The 17469-nt window shown below is 41.7% G+C and overlaps 1 protein-coding gene across 1 annotated transcript; it reads left to right on the forward strand.

Annotated features, from left to right (window-relative positions):
- The first annotated feature begins 9566 nt into the window (after positions 1-9566).
- Positions 9567-16482, forward strand: SLC35G1 (solute carrier family 35 member G1). Its single transcript, XM_039554356.1, has 3 exons — positions 9567-9860; positions 13503-13683; positions 14182-16482. The coding sequence occupies exons 1-3, from the start codon at positions 9572-9574 to the stop codon at positions 14939-14941; spliced, it is 1230 nt and encodes a 409-aa protein (XP_039410290.1). The 5' UTR covers positions 9567-9571; the 3' UTR covers positions 14942-16482.
- The last annotated feature ends 987 nt before the right edge of the window (positions 16483-17469 follow it).

Genomic DNA, 17469 nt, shown 5'->3' on the forward strand with positions numbered 1-17469 from the left:
AATTGTAATTCTATTTTTTTAGTACTAAACATAATTGCTCTTCATTAGGGAAGAGAAGGGTCTTTGCACTTCTGTCAGAAGCATCTGGCTGTAACTACTTTGGATGAAAAGCCAAGCAGCTGGATAATGAATGTGCTCCAGTGTTGCATTTCCTATCTTCAGTTCAGAAATTAGCTCAGCTTTGTTGCTGAGGTCCACAAAATAAAATATGTAAGATGTACATATGAGACAGACATTCAGAAGCATTTACAATACTGAGAAAGTTAACACTGAAAAAATCTGTAAGATACCAGCAACATAATTCCTTGAAATTATGTCAACAATTAAAAAACTTTGGCAAATTATTTGCAAGTACTTGAGAATATAATTGCACAACTTAGGCTTGCTTCAGCTATGTAAGTCATGACAGAAGTAGATTCCCGTGGGAAGAACAGAACTCAGCTTTTTATAAACTTACTAATACGATTTGAATATTAGAGCTGTAGGAACATTAGTAGCAAAGTACCTTATGATTAAGCAGGTAATAGTATTTTCCTGTGAAGGAGTAATTTCTAAACCACAGGAACAGATCAACAATTTTGGAAAAACAAACAAACAAACAAACAATCCCAATGTCACAATTTCCAAATAACTGTGAAATTTGAAACCCCTATCCTGCTCCATTTTGTCCCCCATATACAATAACATAAGGATACTGCCCATTCAGGAAAAACACCGTACATATGTTGCTCCAAAACGTGAAACAAAGGAAGAAAAAGGATAAATCTGGAACAGAAAGTTTAATTGCACATGTGAATATCTAAATTTTTTGATATATAGATTACTATGAAAAAGAGAACATCCTTTTAATGTTTACACTTGAAGGCGTTAGCTACCTGAATTATAGATTGCAAACACAGATAAAAATCCAGTGCTTCTAAATAATTCATATGCACCGGCATTAGTCCAGTCTTAAATCCTATCTTTAACTTTTCCTTAGCATTATTTAAGATAACAATGAGTCCTTCCAACTAAACTCACTTCAAGTGAGTTTGGCTGGAACCAAGAAAAAATATCTGGTACAGCAGCTGCTAGAAAAGCTCTGCCTTTTTATAAAGGGTTCTGCAGTACATCAAACTGCAACAGCACTATGATAATCATATTTTATTAGCTTGAACCGAATTGGAAATGAATGTTTGTTCCAGAATTACAACTCATTTCAGAATTTCTGTAAAATCATTTTGAGAGCAGTGATGCTACCAGAGGATCTAAGAGTTAGAAAAAAGGAAGCTGATTTCAACTACATATCAAAAAATCCTATGGGTTTGGTTGTGACTTCGCCTAACTGTTGTATAAATGTAATTAAGTAGAATTATTGCAAAACAATAAGTTAAAGAAATTATATCAACTGTAAAGTGTACCTGGCAAGATTATTACAAATAAACTATGCCAGAGCAACATCACTCTATACAGCCAGAGCTCCCTTAAGCCAGTGAATTGCAAAGGTCCTTCCTTCTCTGAGAGTACCTTATAGCCCTCCTTGTTCCTGCACAGTGAGTAGGCACCCCAGAAGCTGCCCTTGGAGGATGGGAACGAGCTCCAATCATGCCTCAACAGAAACAATTTCCTTGAAGTACAGCCACAGAGCAGAGGCATTCCTCCCAGTGACAAGGATAAGTCAGCAAGGTCTTGAGGGCACCAGCTCGTGCATGTCAGAACATTCCTAGTTTTGCTGGTATTTCAGGGGGAGTAATCAGCTTGTGTGTGTCAACAAACCCAAGCTCACTTAGCGTCCACTTGCTGGGGAGCCAGGAACAGATTGCAGAGGTCAGCACATGCCGCAAAAGCTTGGTCAGCCCATTCCTGGGGGGCTGCCACTCTGGCACTGTTCACAGGATGTGAGCTAGCTGAGGTTACAGGGACATAAAAATAACCATTTGGAGTTAGACCTGGGTTCGTGTGCTCCAATGTCCTGCCTACTTGGCCAGAAGTGATGCTTATTATAAAACCCAACAGTATGGGAATTACAGCACTATGATTTCCCAGTATACCCTCTCAGCCTCCAGCAAGAAAGGAAAAGAAACCCTGCTTCTTGCCTTAAGGAGGTGTTCTTGTGGACAGCAAAATGCCTAGAATAGGTACATCCCTCATGCAAGGCAGCAGCAGGGTTTTTTGCTCTAATGAGGAATGCTCTTCTGCATTGCGGCTCCTGGAGGTAATGAAGGAGCACTGACTCAATTAAAAAATAATGAAAAAAAAAAAAGACCCCATTTATGTCTGTGAGTCTGACAAAGGGAAAGGGTTTTAAAATCTGTGTTGCAAGGGTTTTTTTTCTTAACAAAACTGGAGTTGCACTTCAGCTCACTCCCCTTTGAACATACTCATACAAGCAAATTGAGAGGAGTAAGCATTGCACCAGCTTGTTGGAACAAGGTGAGAGGTGCACAGGCTGAATCATGCTAATGTTTCATATGTTTATCATGTGTCTATATATAAATACAAAATATAAATATGCTTTATATAATAATATAACAATATCATAAATCATTCACATATATAAATATATAAATGTGTTATAGAGTCCCAATAAGCTAATACTGATCCATCACCTGTGACGAGGTTATTTACATTTTATTTAATTTTTGTTCTGGGGAAAAGTAGAAGCTAATGAACAATAATCTCTTTTAAGTAAGGCATATAAACAATTGCTTAATAATTCATAGGAGTTTCAAGTAAGGCAGCTTCCCCCCTTCCTGCCCTGCAGAGCCGCCCCAGGCAGATAGCTTACAGAATAGGAAACATACTGTGTAAGTGCCAAGAAATGCAGCTGATTTAAATAATTATCTCCCTTTCCACAAAGAGAAACTATACATTCAGCCATTTCTACTGCTGTAAAAAGACAGTTAAAGTGACTGTGAAAATATATAACAGTCACAAAGGGCATTATAGAACAGAACAAAATCAGACAAGCAACAATGGCAACTATGAGCAATTTCCACTTTTCTCCATTCCTCCTTGGGAGCTCTGACCCTCAATGGCACTCAAGCTATACTTCTGTTCTCTGATTTTTGTACTGTACTGCCTGCCAGAAAAGACATCTCTGGAAAGTCACCACAAACTTTAAAGTTACATAATATTTTATTTCTCTTTTTTTCCTCTCCATAGTGCTGCATGCTATGAAGAAGAAAGAAAAACTCCCCCTTGTCAGCTACTCATGCTCTGAGTAAATTAGAAGGAGTATGTATTTAATGATGACATCATTTCTATTCAAGCACATTACAGAATGGTAACTGATAACCTTCTGCCTATCTTCTGTATCTGTGGTTCAAAGAATATCTGCCCTTCCCTCTTGCAAGCCCTTTGGCTTTAGTGGCTGTGTTGAACAAGCTTTTATAGCAATTTCAGTTATACATAGTGGCAATTTGCCACTAAATAACAGGAAAAATTCTTTCCAAGATTTCCAAGGAAGAGTCGGAAAACAAAAAAGGTTATCAAAATTTCCAAATATGTTTTTGAAAGATCCAGAAATTGGGATGGGTTTGGGAAAGAATTTTAAATGAAGGCACTTATATTGTTGAAACATCAAATTTAGATATTTCAAAATAAAGCACTGTATTTTGGAAATATATAAATTTAAGCAACAATCAGGAGGAGATGCTTACCAGGAGAAGCACCTACCCAGGGCAGTGCATACATAAATTCTAGCATGCTCATTTCTTCTTTTCCATAATCCCATGCCATCAATTTTTGATTTTTTTTTCTGGATTCCTTGTTTATTTTCTTGTATTTTCCTTTTCCCCCCCACTGTGCATCCCTGTATATACTGACTGATCTTACTCCTTATGAGTAACAACTTATTTAAAGGGAATAGAGCTTTACTCAGTTTTATGGCTAATCTCATAACTCAGAACTAGAAATAGTACTGACACAACAGGAAATGCAGTAAGGGAAAGGGAACATGCCAAGGTTGCATTCTCTTCACTGCATAAATGGCTCCAATAAACAACTGGAATTATAAGAGTTGCTGTGCTACAGTGAATCCATACTCCTCTAGCATTTTTTAAAAAGGCACTTTCCCGGGAATTTTTTGTGTATAGTGAGTACTCAGATACCTTCAACCCACCAAATGAGACAATATGCCTGAATAAAACCCCACCCACAATTATTTTGCCAGAAAGCAGACTTTTCCAAATTTATACTTTCACGCTGGTTGCCTTGCCAAGTTTATATTAAAAATATAGATTCACCTAAAGAAGTAGAAGTAATAGCCTTGAACATGTTTTATCAAGCACTGACAGTTTGATACATTAGGAATTCTGTTCATTACCTGCACTGTGTCCCAGCATAAACTAAGACCATACCCATGTATGTACGCACCATGACATGCAGGAGTTACAACTGAGAGAGAGGCACACAGGGTGTGTAAATACACGTTTCCTGTTAAAAACTCCTTTCGCTGAGATTTGCATGATATACTTGTTACATAACAATCTATAAAACTTCACTGCAGTACAACAGCAAGTGCTGCTGCTTCCTCAGAGTACCAGGCCAAGACCTGAATGCCACCCACCACCACTGTGCTGTAGAAAACTAACAGTGTTTTGGCCTGTGGCAAATACAAATGATCAACAAAACCAGTACTACTGTTCATTTTCTTTTCTCACAGTGAGTTACTAAAGTTCACTCTATTGGTTTGCTTAGATGTTTATGTTCTTCAGTGGAAATGAAAAGATAGAGAAAGAAAGAAGAGGAATCAGACAGATCTTTCATCAAGAGATTAAAAGAAAATATTCTTTTGTCCAAGATGTATTGGAATAACAGCCTTTTCCACATGCTTAAAGAGAATAAAAAAATTTACATAACTTTTTTAATTTAAGGATCACCATCTAAATTTGCATAAACTCTCCAGACATTTAAGTGAAATACAAGAATGAAAACACTACAGTCTTTAGAGTACGTGGAAAACTATTTTTAATTTATCCTTCCAGGAATACTAGCTACAGAGACTTGATTGCTTAGCAAGCAGTGTAGTTAAGCCATCTGAGGATAGAAGCATGACCTTTATGTGGCCAAAATCAGCTAAGCAGTACACCTTTAATACTGGATTGAAAGTACATTAACAATTATAGAAGCAGAATTTGAATATTGTCCTGCTTATCCATTATTTTTCAATTCTTCAGAAGTAAAGAAAATGAAATCTTTCATTCTGGATACCACCGAATCTTTTGTTACTCCTTGAATCTACATATCTCAATACTTTCAATCTCCTGAAGAGCAACTGCTAATAGTGCAATCTGGAAAATGCAGTTAAAAAGAGCCTCAGTATATCTCCATTATATTGACCATAATTGCAGGATTCCCTATTATTTCAGTGTTCCACCCCATCTCCTGTTTTATAGTACTATTCATTACAAACACCAACTCAGGAAGAAGAAAACTGTGATACTTGGAACACACTGTGACACAAGATTAAACATTTGTACAACAGTCCTATATATACATGCAGAAGCAATTTGTGGTGATGGCAAAACTAAGAATCATTCACCATCCACCGAAACAGGGAATCTGAGAAATACAGGTCTCTTCTAACACCTAAGATGGACACAAAACCCACTAAGACAGACACTGGAATTTTGATGGGGAGGCAGGAGCTCATATGGACCACATTTTTACTGGGCTGAGAGACTACAAGTGTTCATTCATTTTAAACCTAACTTTTGTTTTTTAAATTTCTTTTACCATGTGATCAAACACAGGAGCACATTGCCCAGGGAGGTGGTGCAGTCTCCACACTTGGAGATATTCAAAATCCCAAGAGAGAGAGTCTTGAACTCTAGCTGACCCCGCTTTGAGCACGGGGCGGGGGGGGGGGGGGGGGGGGGGGTGGAGTAGATGACCTCTCAAGGCACCAGAAGTGCCCATCAGCCTCAGCTATTCTATGATTCCCAAACAACTCTGGGTTGGACAGAAGTTTGAATGAATGACCAGGACAATGAAACTCCTTGGTGCTGCAATAATCATCTGTTTTATGGCACTCAGGTGCAGAGGTAAATGGTTATTACAATGCACTTAAGAGTTGGATCCATTTCAGAAGCTGAGGAAGTAATTTTTATCTGGTTTTTTGTTAAACCTTTTCAGAAGGAAAGGAAACCATGCAAGTTTATTATTTATTTTGTTACTTATTTGCATTAGTCTATATTTCTTTTAATGAACTTTTTGCTAGACAACTTAAAAAAAATTGGTTTACAGACTTACCATTTTTACAGAATAAAAGCCATAGAAATGGACTACTGTGTTGATTTAAATCTACTACTTTTATAGCTTAAGCAGTACGTAACAGTGCTGACTCAGCTATAGTCAGATCAAACTGGGATAGATGTCACCAGGGTGTTCCACGTGCAGTACCAGGAATCCAGATGTCCTTCCTGCTGGAGCTCTGCAGAGCTTTAGTGCTGCTCTTAGGAGAAGTGAGTAAGGGCTAGGTCAGTTCCAGGGCTCCCTCAATTTATATTAATTTAGTTCTTACTAAGCCTCCAAGAGCAGCAGTGTTCCCAAAAGCTTATTAGAATATATCAGCAGTGGATAAAAGAAATTATGTGATAGTGGATAAAGGTCTTATAATCTCTTAGAAAAGTCCCACGGTTCTCCACAAAACTTACTTAATTGCTTTGTCATTTGTGCTTGTTAGTGTTTCTGGAAAGCCACTGTGAGGAGTCAGAGACAGCATTTGTGGGGGGGGGAGATGGAAACCGAACACCAAAGGGACCCTTACCAGGCACGCAGACCAAGACCAGTGACACATTACAGGACTTTAAAGTACTTGTCAGGCCTGTATGTCAACCGGCAGTGAAGGACTGGCTTGTTCCTGGCACTTATAATGACAAAAACTGTCTGTCGAAATTCTGGGTGAGGATGATAATATTCTTCCTCTGGAAAGAGTAACCTCAGAAAGCTCCCTGTGTGGAGAGTGGTGACTACGCAGGAGGTGGCTCACTTTCTGCACTTAGGATATTATGGAAACCAAATGAATGCCATTTCAGCTGCTGCTGCAGTTTAATTTTCAATGATCGAATTGCCCAAGTTTACTAAAGCTTTTTCTTATGGACTTTGCACTCAGCAAAGATACTATAGGTGATGTGCTGGAGAAAGGAACAGCTAGTTCTGGGCACAGTATTACAGAGATGAGACTTAATCTGTACTTGAAAAGGCTGCATTGACACGTCACATTTATGCAGGTACTTAATTTTCCAGTCTACGGCAGCATGACTGCAAATTACATTTTCCTGCTGGTTAGTTTGGGCAGCTGCAACTGCTCTGTTTCCTTGTTCAGAGATGAGGGTTGTACTTCACAGGGAGAACTTGGAAGCTCTCAAGCTGAGACAAACCTGGCAGTTTGACCAGCAGCAAACAGAACACTTCATGTATCTTGGCATAAACAAACACTGCCCTCAGATGTTCCCTTTCAAAACCAGACATGGAGGGGTACAGAGGGGGTTGTTGCAGTCTCTTTGAAACTCTTTACAGCTCAGTACTTGGCACTGTGGCACTTAGAAAAATTTACTTTGGGTTTCATAGTGGCAGTATTATAAAATAAGTACATAATCTGTGTATTTTAACAAATAGCCAGAAATTGTAAGCATTCACTAAAATTTGTTCTGTGTCTGTACTGTGGACCATGTTTGGCCTCTGGTTTCCTTCACTGAAGACTCAAGTTAGCCAGCTGCTTCTGCTGTTACTGACTACAGAGGCAACTCACCAAGTGACTGTGCAGACAGCCACAAAAATCCCACTGCTCAGGGGATGTGCCAGGTGTTCCTCTGAGACACCTGTGGGATCACCAGCCCGGGATAGCTGCTGAGAGACAGAATCCCCACTGCCCTTCCACCAAAACTTGTCTGGGGAAGGACAGCTCTAACTTTGTTGGCGATTCATGAACAGTGGCCTGTGAAAGCTGCCTTGGAGTGCAGATAAGTTTAAGTTTCTTGAGAAAGCAACAGGTTGCCAGGTTTATTTGCACCTCCCTCTCTAAATTAAACCAAACTCTGAGTAATAGAGAAGTGCATTAGGAAAAAGTAACTTCTTAATTAAGGGTGTCTGTTTGGGAAATTTTGCATCTCCAGAGGAAAGCTTTAGTAAAGCTTTCAATATAGACTTTGTACAGAGCTATGCTGATAGGAGCTGTAATACAAGTTGCTTATAAATATGCAGCATATATTTATTTTCTTGGTTTATAGCAATAAGAGTTCAGATAATTTAAATATTTAGAAATAATTAATTCTGATTTCAACACAACCTTATTAATTGATTTATCTTGGTTTAATAATTGATATGGCATATCTAATTTTTAGTTAAGAACAATCTGTGAAACAATTCTGGTCATATTAATCAAACACTGGCTCCAAGATAATGAAATACTTACAGCCTCTGGTGGGTTAGCATGGACTATAAAATGTGCTAAACCAGAGACCCAGAAAGCTTGAAATAGCTTTTATGAGGTAGCTTGAGGGAAAACTTAAAATCATTTGTATGAAATACCTTGTATCTACCATTTGGCATTCAGTTTGCTAAAGCTGTAGATTACATTTCCCTTTGTTAAGAATAAAGAAACAAACACGGATTAATTTATGCAGCTAAGAGATTTTCCTCCCTTTTTAATTATTGGTAACAGCTCAACTTGCTCAAAAGGGAAAAAAATAGTATTTTAAATTTATTCTGCTTCTTCTACTCCGCACTTTCTCATGGGTAAGGAAAAAGGGCTACTCCTGTTTTTCTCTCTACCCTTTCCGATAGGCGGCATTGTTTTCTTAGGGAAAACGTACCCCGAGAAGGTGGCTAAATGATTTCTGTGCCCTACTAACGATCCTGGCTGAATCGCCCACCAGGTTCCCATCTCCATGTTGACCCGAGTGCAGGCAGCCGCTCTTGCAGGGAGCGATGTTCTGCCCTGCCCACTGACACGGCAACACTGACGGGTCCACCAAAGGTCATCCCGGCTCTCCCAACGGGCGCGGAGCCCGGTCCAGCGGGAATTCCCACCGTGACACCCCGGACATGCGGGGCTGTGGCGGGTCAGAAACGGGGCAATTGATGACCCCGCCCAGGCTGAGCTGTGAGGGGTCACTGCCGCGGACACACACAGCGACACTTTCATTTCGGGCGCGCAGATGACGCAAAAACGCCCCTAAAATAACTTTGCGTCACCGTTTCCCAGTGTTTTATCTCCTCTGCTCGGCAACGGCCGCGGCCTGTGCAGCCCCCGCTGCTCTCCGGCGGGGTCAGAGCTCCCCCTCCCGAGGCACCGCGGCCTCGCCGCTCCCCGGCACCGCTCCCGCGGCCCTCGCCGGGTCCCTCTGGGGGGGACGCCGGGAAGGAAGGGGTGGGGCGCTGCCTCCTGTCCCGGCAGGGGCGCTCGGCTCCCGCCGAGCTCGCAGGCAGGTACCCGCCGCGGGAGGGACGGGCCGCCCGGCTGGTTCCGGGCGGGGCCTGGCGGGGGGTGGCGGAGCCGGGACCCGGTGTAGTTCCCCCCCGCGGGTGCTCGGCGCTGCGGGCGGGCGGAGGGAGGGCGGCAGGCGGCGCTGGGCGGCCGCACCGCATGCGCAGGAGGGCAGGTGTCGCCGGCAGCCGAGGGGCAGCCGAGGAGCCGCCGGGAGCATCGTGGCAGCCCTGCGTCCTCATGGTGCTGTGTCAGGGCGGAGAGGGCGACGCTGCTCCGGCAGCGGGCGGGAAGGAGTCGGAGGTGCCGCCGGGCCGGGAGGACGGAGCGGGTGCGGTGCAGCCGTGCCTGTGCCCGGCACCCGGCGTCGAGGCGGCGAGCGCCGAGGAGCGCTGCACTTGCGGCTGCTGCTCGGGCATGTCCTGGCCGTGCTGCTGCGAGGCACCTGGTGAGGAGGGGGAGTCCGGCAGGCGGGGCAGGTGGCAGCGTCCTCCCGGCTAGGCTACCCGCTCTCGGGATGACATTGCCGGGCCGCGGGGGAAGGAGAAGCGGCCCCAGGGCAGCGGGCTGTCCGCACGTGGCGGCAGGGCGCGCAGCGGGCTCCGGCGGCCGCAGAGGGCGCCCGGCACCGGTGCCCGCCCGGCCGCCGGCTGGAGCCGCCTCGCCGCTTCCGAGCCGTGCCCGCGGGTCACCTGCGAGCGGGTTCAGTCTCGCCCTCTTCCTCCCGCTCCTCTTGTCCGGACAAGCCGGCCCCGGTGGAGGAATCAGCGGGCTGGCAGGCGCGATCTGCTCCGTGCCCTTGCACCTTGTGCCCGTGCGCCGGGCGCGGCTCGGGCCGGGTGCTCGGTGCCCCCCCACGCCCCGGGAGCGGGCAGAGCGCCGGGACCGCTCATCCCCAGCGCCGGGCGGCTCTGTCGCCTCTGAGAGAGCTTTGAGAACGATTATGTCTCGGGAAAACAGTATTTCCTGTTGTTAAAATTTTAAAGTAAGACTTGACAGGTTTGGGTAAATAGAGGTGCCTTCTGCCAGTGTGCCTTCTGGCACTATAAATACGTCTGAGAGTGCAGTTCAGCAAGTCCACGTATTTGGGACTGTGACTTCCTGGGAATTCTTACATGGCTTTAGTCTGAGTGTAACGTTTATTTTCTCCTAACTCGAGTCCTCGCGTCACTTCTTGGTGATGTTTAGTTGATAAAGCCACAAAGTTATTGTGAAATATGCAACATGTAGCTTTAAAGTAGAGTCCTCTTAAAACATAAATGTCGTCTTGACATAACTTCTGAAGTTATCTGGAGTACTTTTTTTTTTTCAAACGACTTCACTGAAAATGTGTTTGTCATTGAATTGACTGTAATTGACTTTCCAGCAGAAAATAGGTTTGGTGGTGAGCTACGGAGAGGACAGAGTCCTTCACCAGTGAAATTCACATTAGTGTCCCTTCTGAGGCAAAGCTTGGGGGAAAAAAAAAGTGTTTGAAATCCTGAGAAACTTACATTAATTAACCAGAAAGAGTACTTTGTCTTTGGGATGTCTGTCTCGCAAAATTGTTGACTGAGTCTATGACTGAAGACTATGAATCATGCTTAGATCTTGTCTGCATGACCATGATTAGTTCCAATGCAGGCTGTTGTGCTCCTGGCACTTTACAGAAGTCAAAGAGAGCTCTTGTGCTTTTTACAACATGGAGACTCTCCTACCTTTCCTGAAGGTCTGGAAGAATCATCTTCTCGCTTACCACTTTTCCCATATCCAGTACTCTTCTGCGTCTGCTACTGTTCCTGAGATGCTTGCATGTGATAAGTGTGATTTTCTTCATTGTGTGCATTTTGCAAGTATAAAAACTGTTTGGAACAAAGCACGGCATTAAAAACACAGTCAGAGTTTACACCTAAAACACTGCACAGTGGGAGGCATTTACCTACAACTTAAAACAGGAATGGAAAATTGTTTGAAAGCATTACCTGTGGAGATGGCCAGGGAGTAAAATTGGAAAACCAAATCTCTAGCCACTCAAAAAAGAGGACTTGGGTACTGCTTGAAACCTTTTGATTTTCAGGCTGCTACATTCTTTCAAAAAAGCATGAGTGCTTGACTGTTTTGATGATGTTCGGCTAGTATTTTGAGGCCTAATATTTTGTGGGGTGGGAATGTTATCTTAACCTAACTTCTCCCTAAAACTTACTTTGAAATAAGCACTCTTCAGAACTGCAGTTCTTGTTTTTGGTGGAAGAACTTGTACCATTTTATTTAGGTTGGCTTCATTCTGTAGTAATCAGACAAGCTGTCATGCCTGAAATAAAAGTTAATAGTTCTGTTTGTGCTGTGTTCATCCATAAGCCAGCCTGGGTTTGGATTTCCCATTTCAGTTATAGGCCAGTCTGATTCCTCTTGCTTCAATATTAGAGACTGTTGATTTTGTAGTTCTGTTATGTGACTATGTGGATTAAGGTATTACATAGTTCATGAACATTTTTTAAATCCACTTTGTTTCATAGTTGGTAGATGTCCCGGTCCAGTGTTGGTTGGTGGTAGTTTTTATAGTCAGTTTTATGTAAGAGGCTGTTGCTAAACAGAAGTATTTCAAGTAGGAGCTGTAACTCACTTTCAGCTGCAGTGTGGCAGGATTCCTTGAGAAGCAAACCTTTTACCTACTACTTCAGGTTGTGGTTGCTGTTGTAAAGCCAGGGTCCCTAGGACTGTCAGCCTGCAGTCTCCCCTCCTAGGCAGTAAGATGCAGTTTATCAGCCTTGAGTGCTGATCTCAAGGAGGATCAAAATGGTTTGTGACAAGTTTTATTAATTAAAAAAAAAAAACCTCTCAAAACCGTACTTAGTTGCTAAGCAACTCACAGCAGTACCCTGCTGATTATGTTTTAGAGGATCCGTAAGGCTCACAGGCTGCCGCACTAATGTGAGATGAGGCACCCTTTTATCAAAACACTGCCTCTGGGACATGGAGTTCTTGCTCCTATCTTTAGAGGGTGTCACAGAAGAAAAGGTGACTCCCAATGTTTTATGTAGGTAGAGAAAGAGATAGTGAGATGACATCTCACTCAGATTTTTAGGTGGGCTTTATTTTCCCTGATGTTCACCTCTAGGTTCAGTGGAAAGACTGTTACTTTTATGCAACAAAGCAGTAAAAAAAAGGCTGATTTCCTTGGAGATTGCTGCTGCTGACCTCAACACAGTTCTCTCTCTCACACAGTTCTCCCTCTCCTTGCTTTTTTTTTTTTAAATAGTTCAGGGTGGAGAAAATGAATGGAACGAGGAAGAGTATGTTGTTGAAGAAAGCCTTAGGCAATGAGGAAACTTTAATAGAAACATTAGACTCGGGAAACTTTCAGGAAGGGGAGGTCTGATACATAAGCATAAACTAAGGTCTTCATGGAATTATGATAGACATCAGGCCTTTGATGTTTTAACATTAGTTACTTAAACTTTTTTCTGCTTAAAAATGTATATTTGATGCCTATTTGAAGAAAATATTTGAATTCTTACAGCAAGATAAAAATGTGATCTGAAACTTCTGTAGGTCTGGGTCAAAATTAGGGTGACTTAGCTGCAAAATAAACATGAGGTATAACAAAAATGATGTTCTGTATACAAATTTTACATTGTGTATTTGTGAGAAATTAAATTAAATTTTTCCTCAGGATCCTTAGTTAACTTAGTTAACGAAGCAGCTGATTCCCAAGATAATTGTTTCAGAATCTGATTATTTTGTAGTCAGTTATATTTATTGGTCCCTGGGCAGAATTGTGACTAGTCCCTATAGTAAAACCCATACTAGTCTGATATCTACAAGGAGTCCTACTAACTCATGTAGAACTGCAGTGTTGTGTATCCCAGGTGTTAGAGTTCATGTCTTACACCCTGTTTTGAGAAAAAAAAGAGGACCCATGATGGTCAGTGAAAAGTATTTTCAAGGTATGTCTGTTAAACAGATGTAATATTTGCATTTGTTTCTCTGGTTCCCCTGTTCTCCCACCACAAAAATCGCTACAGAGGTGTGGAGCACTGCAGTGTGTGGAGCTGCCTGATCAGAGAAGTCTTCTAATAGATCTTTACTAACTGTAGTTTATCTGTTGCAGGGACAAAGAAGAAAGCTGCGTGCCCAGGACTTGGTCTGTTTTATACCATACTGTCTGCCTTCCTTTTCTCACTGGCCTCTTTATTTCTTAAAAAAATAGAAGATGTACATTCAGTGGAAGTGAGTGCATTTCGATGTGTTTTCCAAATGGCATTTGTTCTTCCTGGTTTAATATACTACAAGTAAGTGTAGAAAACGTTTAAAGTTATTTCTTAGAACTAGATCTAGAATTATGACTCACTTAAATAAGATTGCAGTGTTATTTTAGTTTGGACTTCAGTTGCATAACTGCATTATTTTAGATTAGTTGATAGTTTCTTAATACGAATCAGAAAACTGAAAATCTTTGACTCCCTGAATGGTAGAGGCTTGTACTAGGATTATTGTATCAAATGCTTTGGTTTCCACAAAGGGGTGATCTTAAAAAAATAAAAGGTAATTTGTAGGTACTCTTGGGTTATTTTGCAAGCAAAAAATTAATTGCTAGGAGAACAGGTTCTGGACTCTGAATGTGATTGCGGGTCATGATGGAAATAAATTGGTCTGTGATCAGACAGTTAAGAATATTTGGGTATTAAAGTCCCTCATTTAGAAAGGTGTGTACCATATTTAAATGTGTTTGGATGTTAGTCATGAAATAAGCAAGACAGTGACATTAATGTGACCTTTCTGTTTTTCAGAACAGGGTTTTTGGGACCAAAAGGTAAAAGAATTTTTCTTTTCTTCCGAGGATTCCTTGGTTCTACTGCAATGGTTCTTCTCTACTACGCTTATCAAGTCATGCCACTAGCTGATGCCACTGTTATAACTTTTACCAGTCCTGTTTTTACATCATTACTGGCATGGATCTTTCTCAAAGAGAAATACAGCCTTTGGGATCTTCTGTTTACTCTCTTTGCAATCACTGGAGTGATTCTTATTGCCAGACCACCATTTCTGTTTGGGTCACATGTTACGGGGATTGAAGGAAGTTACACAGATCACCTTAAAGGAACTATAGCAGCAATTACAAGCACGTTATCTGCAGCTTTGACTATTGTTATACTAAGGAAGGTGGGAAAATCTGTGCATTACTTTTTGTCAATTTGGTATTATGCAGTCATTGGATTAATTGGATGTGTTATAGCATTGTTTGTTTTGAATGAATGGCGTTTACCACACTGTGGCAGAGATAGGGTTTTTCTAATATTAATAGGCTTGTTAGGGTTGGGGGGTCAGGTATTTCTCACAAAAGCATTACAGATAGAGAAAGCTGGACCTGTATCAATCATGAAAACAATGGATGTGGTGTTTGCTTTTATTTTACAAGTTCTTTTTCTCAATCATCTCCCAACTTGGTGGACTGTGGGTGGTGCCCTTTGTGTAGTAGCCAGTAGTTCCGGAACTGCCATTCGTAAGTGGCGACACAGCGTGAAAAAACCTAAACAGAGGGAAATCTAATAATGGAGACACTAATTCATTACAGAAACAAGCAATCTTGAAATATATATAAATACAATATTTATTTTTATTTATTTTAAGTATCCCATTTACCAAATTGTAGTACCAAATTATATCCAATAAAATAAGCTGACTTTTTTTTAACCAAAACTGAAGATATTTTAGCAACTGAGGAGGTATATACTTTCCTTTCTTATATTTAGGCATGCTCATATGGGCGGTAGATACTTAAAATTTGTTGCTTCCTTTCCAAAGTGGACAATATTTATTTTCCTAAATTTCCTGACTCTCTACTTCTTAGATGCTTTCTTTATTTTTCAGAGCAATGGAAATAAGTCTCCCAGACTTAATACCATTCTGTGCTTGATTACCACAGGGATTGCAGTACAAAAGTTAGAAGGGAATGAAGAGTTGATAATCCTTAAACAACCAGCTTTTATAGAACAGATAAAGCTTGTTCTTCTACAAGCTTTCTAATTATTATTTTGCACAAAACAGATGCCAAATGCGGATTTAATTTTAATTTGGATTCTAAAAGAACAAAAGCAATTTCATTTTTCCAAGTAATACCAAGGGAAAATTAACTTGTGAAAATTACCTATCAGCTTGGCTTTTTTTAAAAAAGAATTTTAAGTGTTTGCACTTACCTTACCGACATAGTGAAACAACCTAATCACCTTTTTTTTTTTTTTTTCAAATGTGATTTTCCCAATAAACATGTCTTTAGTTGCTGCAGTCTCAGTGATGAGAGACAACAGTTAATCCTGTACCAGTCATAAATAAGCCCTTTCTTGTGGTATGGAATGCTGCACTGTAGCTGCACTTTTCTGTATTCTATGCAAAAGATTGTATTTTTTAGGTATTTAATATAGTTTATATTTAATGCTGCTTATGACTCTTTTTAGATCTTCTATACAATAGTTCTTTATGAGATGAAGTTTGAGTCTCTTTTGCCTTCATAAAGTTAGGAGGATTTACAGTAAAGCTTTTGCCAGTTTCCAAAGAATGTACAAGCCTGCAATCTAATTGCAGTCTCACAGAAAATGGGGGTTGGCCAAGGTTGTACAGAGGTTCTACAGAAAAGGTTTGAGGAAAGCTTGGTGTAAGGATGAAGCTATGCATACACATCACATTCAGGCATCCACACTACATCAGACAGTGCTAGTGGGCAACTTGAATCCCACTTCTCCAGCTGGCCCTTTTAAGTCTGCATTTATCACTTCTCTTGCACATCTTCTTTCTTTTGTAGGCTTTATCTTGAATGCAACAAATACTAAAGAAAAATGCTTGTATTACTGGTCTTGGTGTCCTTCATGTTTCAGGAGGACTAAATGTTTAGTATCAGAAAGTGGGATTTTCCCAAGTTGAATCTTACATACTTTTGGATCTTGTCTCAGTAGAGTTGAAAGAAAATTTTAACTTGAATCTTGATTTGGTTCTTTGTATCATGGGGACGTTTTCAGTTACTTACTCTAGTGTTCTTCTAAAAGAGAATGCTGTGTTTTGTACACTTGATAACATGATTTTTTCAAAATCACTAACGGTGGCACATGTTTTCTTATTTTGATTTATAGATGTCTGGTCACGTGTCTTTTCTTTTGCCAGTAAGCATTGCATCATGTCAGGGCAGATCTAGGGACTTCAGTCCCAAAGGCATAGAATGTATGTAGTACTTTAGGGTCAGCGTGTCATCTAATCTATTGAGTTGGAAAGGGCCTGTCAGGATCATTGAGTCCAACTCCTGGCCCTGCACAGGACACCCCAAGGGTCACACCATGTGCCTGAAAGCATTGTCCAAATGTTCCTTGAATCAGACAGGCTTGGTGCTGTGACTGCTTTCCTGGGAACCCTGTTCCAGTCCCCAAACATCCTCTGGGTGAAGAATCTCTTCCTGATATCCAGCCTAAACTTCCCCTGACTCAGCTTCAGGCCATTTACTCGAGTCCTGTCACAGCATGGGGAGAAGAGATCGGCACTTGCCCCTCCGCTTCCCCTTATGAGGATATTGAAGACCACAGTGAGGTCTCCCCTCAGTCTCCTCTTTTTCAGGGTGAACAGATCGAGTGACGTTAGCAACTCCTCGTAAGTCTTCCCCTGCAGACACTTCACCATCTTTGTGGCCCTCCATTAAGCTAACAGCTTAATGTTTTTCTTATATTATGGCACCCAAAACTGCCCTCAGCACTTGAGGTGAGGCTGCCCAGTGCAGAGCAGAGCAGGACAATCCCCTCCCTTGCCTGGCTGGCGATGCTGTGCCCAGTGCTTCCCAGGACACAGATGGCCCTCCTGGCTGCCAGGGCACTGCTGACTCATATTCCCTAGCCATCTACCAGGACCCCCAAGTCTCTTTCTGTGGTGCTGCTCTTCAGCCTCTCATTCCCCAGTCTGTCTGTTGCCCTACCCCAGGTGCAGAATCTGTCACTTGACCTTGTTAAACTTCATATGTTTGGTGATTGCCCAGCCCTCTAATTTATAGAGGTATCTGCAGGGCCTCCCTGCCTTTGAGGGAGTCAACAGCTCCTCCCAAT

This window comes from Corvus cornix, chromosome 6 (assembly GCF_000738735.6).
Source record: "Corvus cornix cornix isolate S_Up_H32 chromosome 6, ASM73873v5, whole genome shotgun sequence".
Taxonomy (NCBI): Eukaryota; Metazoa; Chordata; class Aves; order Passeriformes; family Corvidae; genus Corvus; species Corvus cornix.

Excerpts from the sequence above, each read along its gene's own strand:
- SLC35G1 (XM_039554356.1), top strand. The coding sequence starts at position 9,572 with ATGCGCAGGAGGGCAGGTGTCGCCGGCAGCCGAGGGGCAGCCGAGGAG. Across the intron at positions 9,861-13,502 it reads GTGCTGCTGCGAGGCACCTG|GGACAAAGAAGAAAGCTGCG; the intron begins GTGAGGAGGGGG and ends TATCTGTTGCAG. Across the intron at positions 13,684-14,181 it reads CCTGGTTTAATATACTACAA|AACAGGGTTTTTGGGACCAA; the intron begins GTAAGTGTAGAA and ends TCTGTTTTTCAG.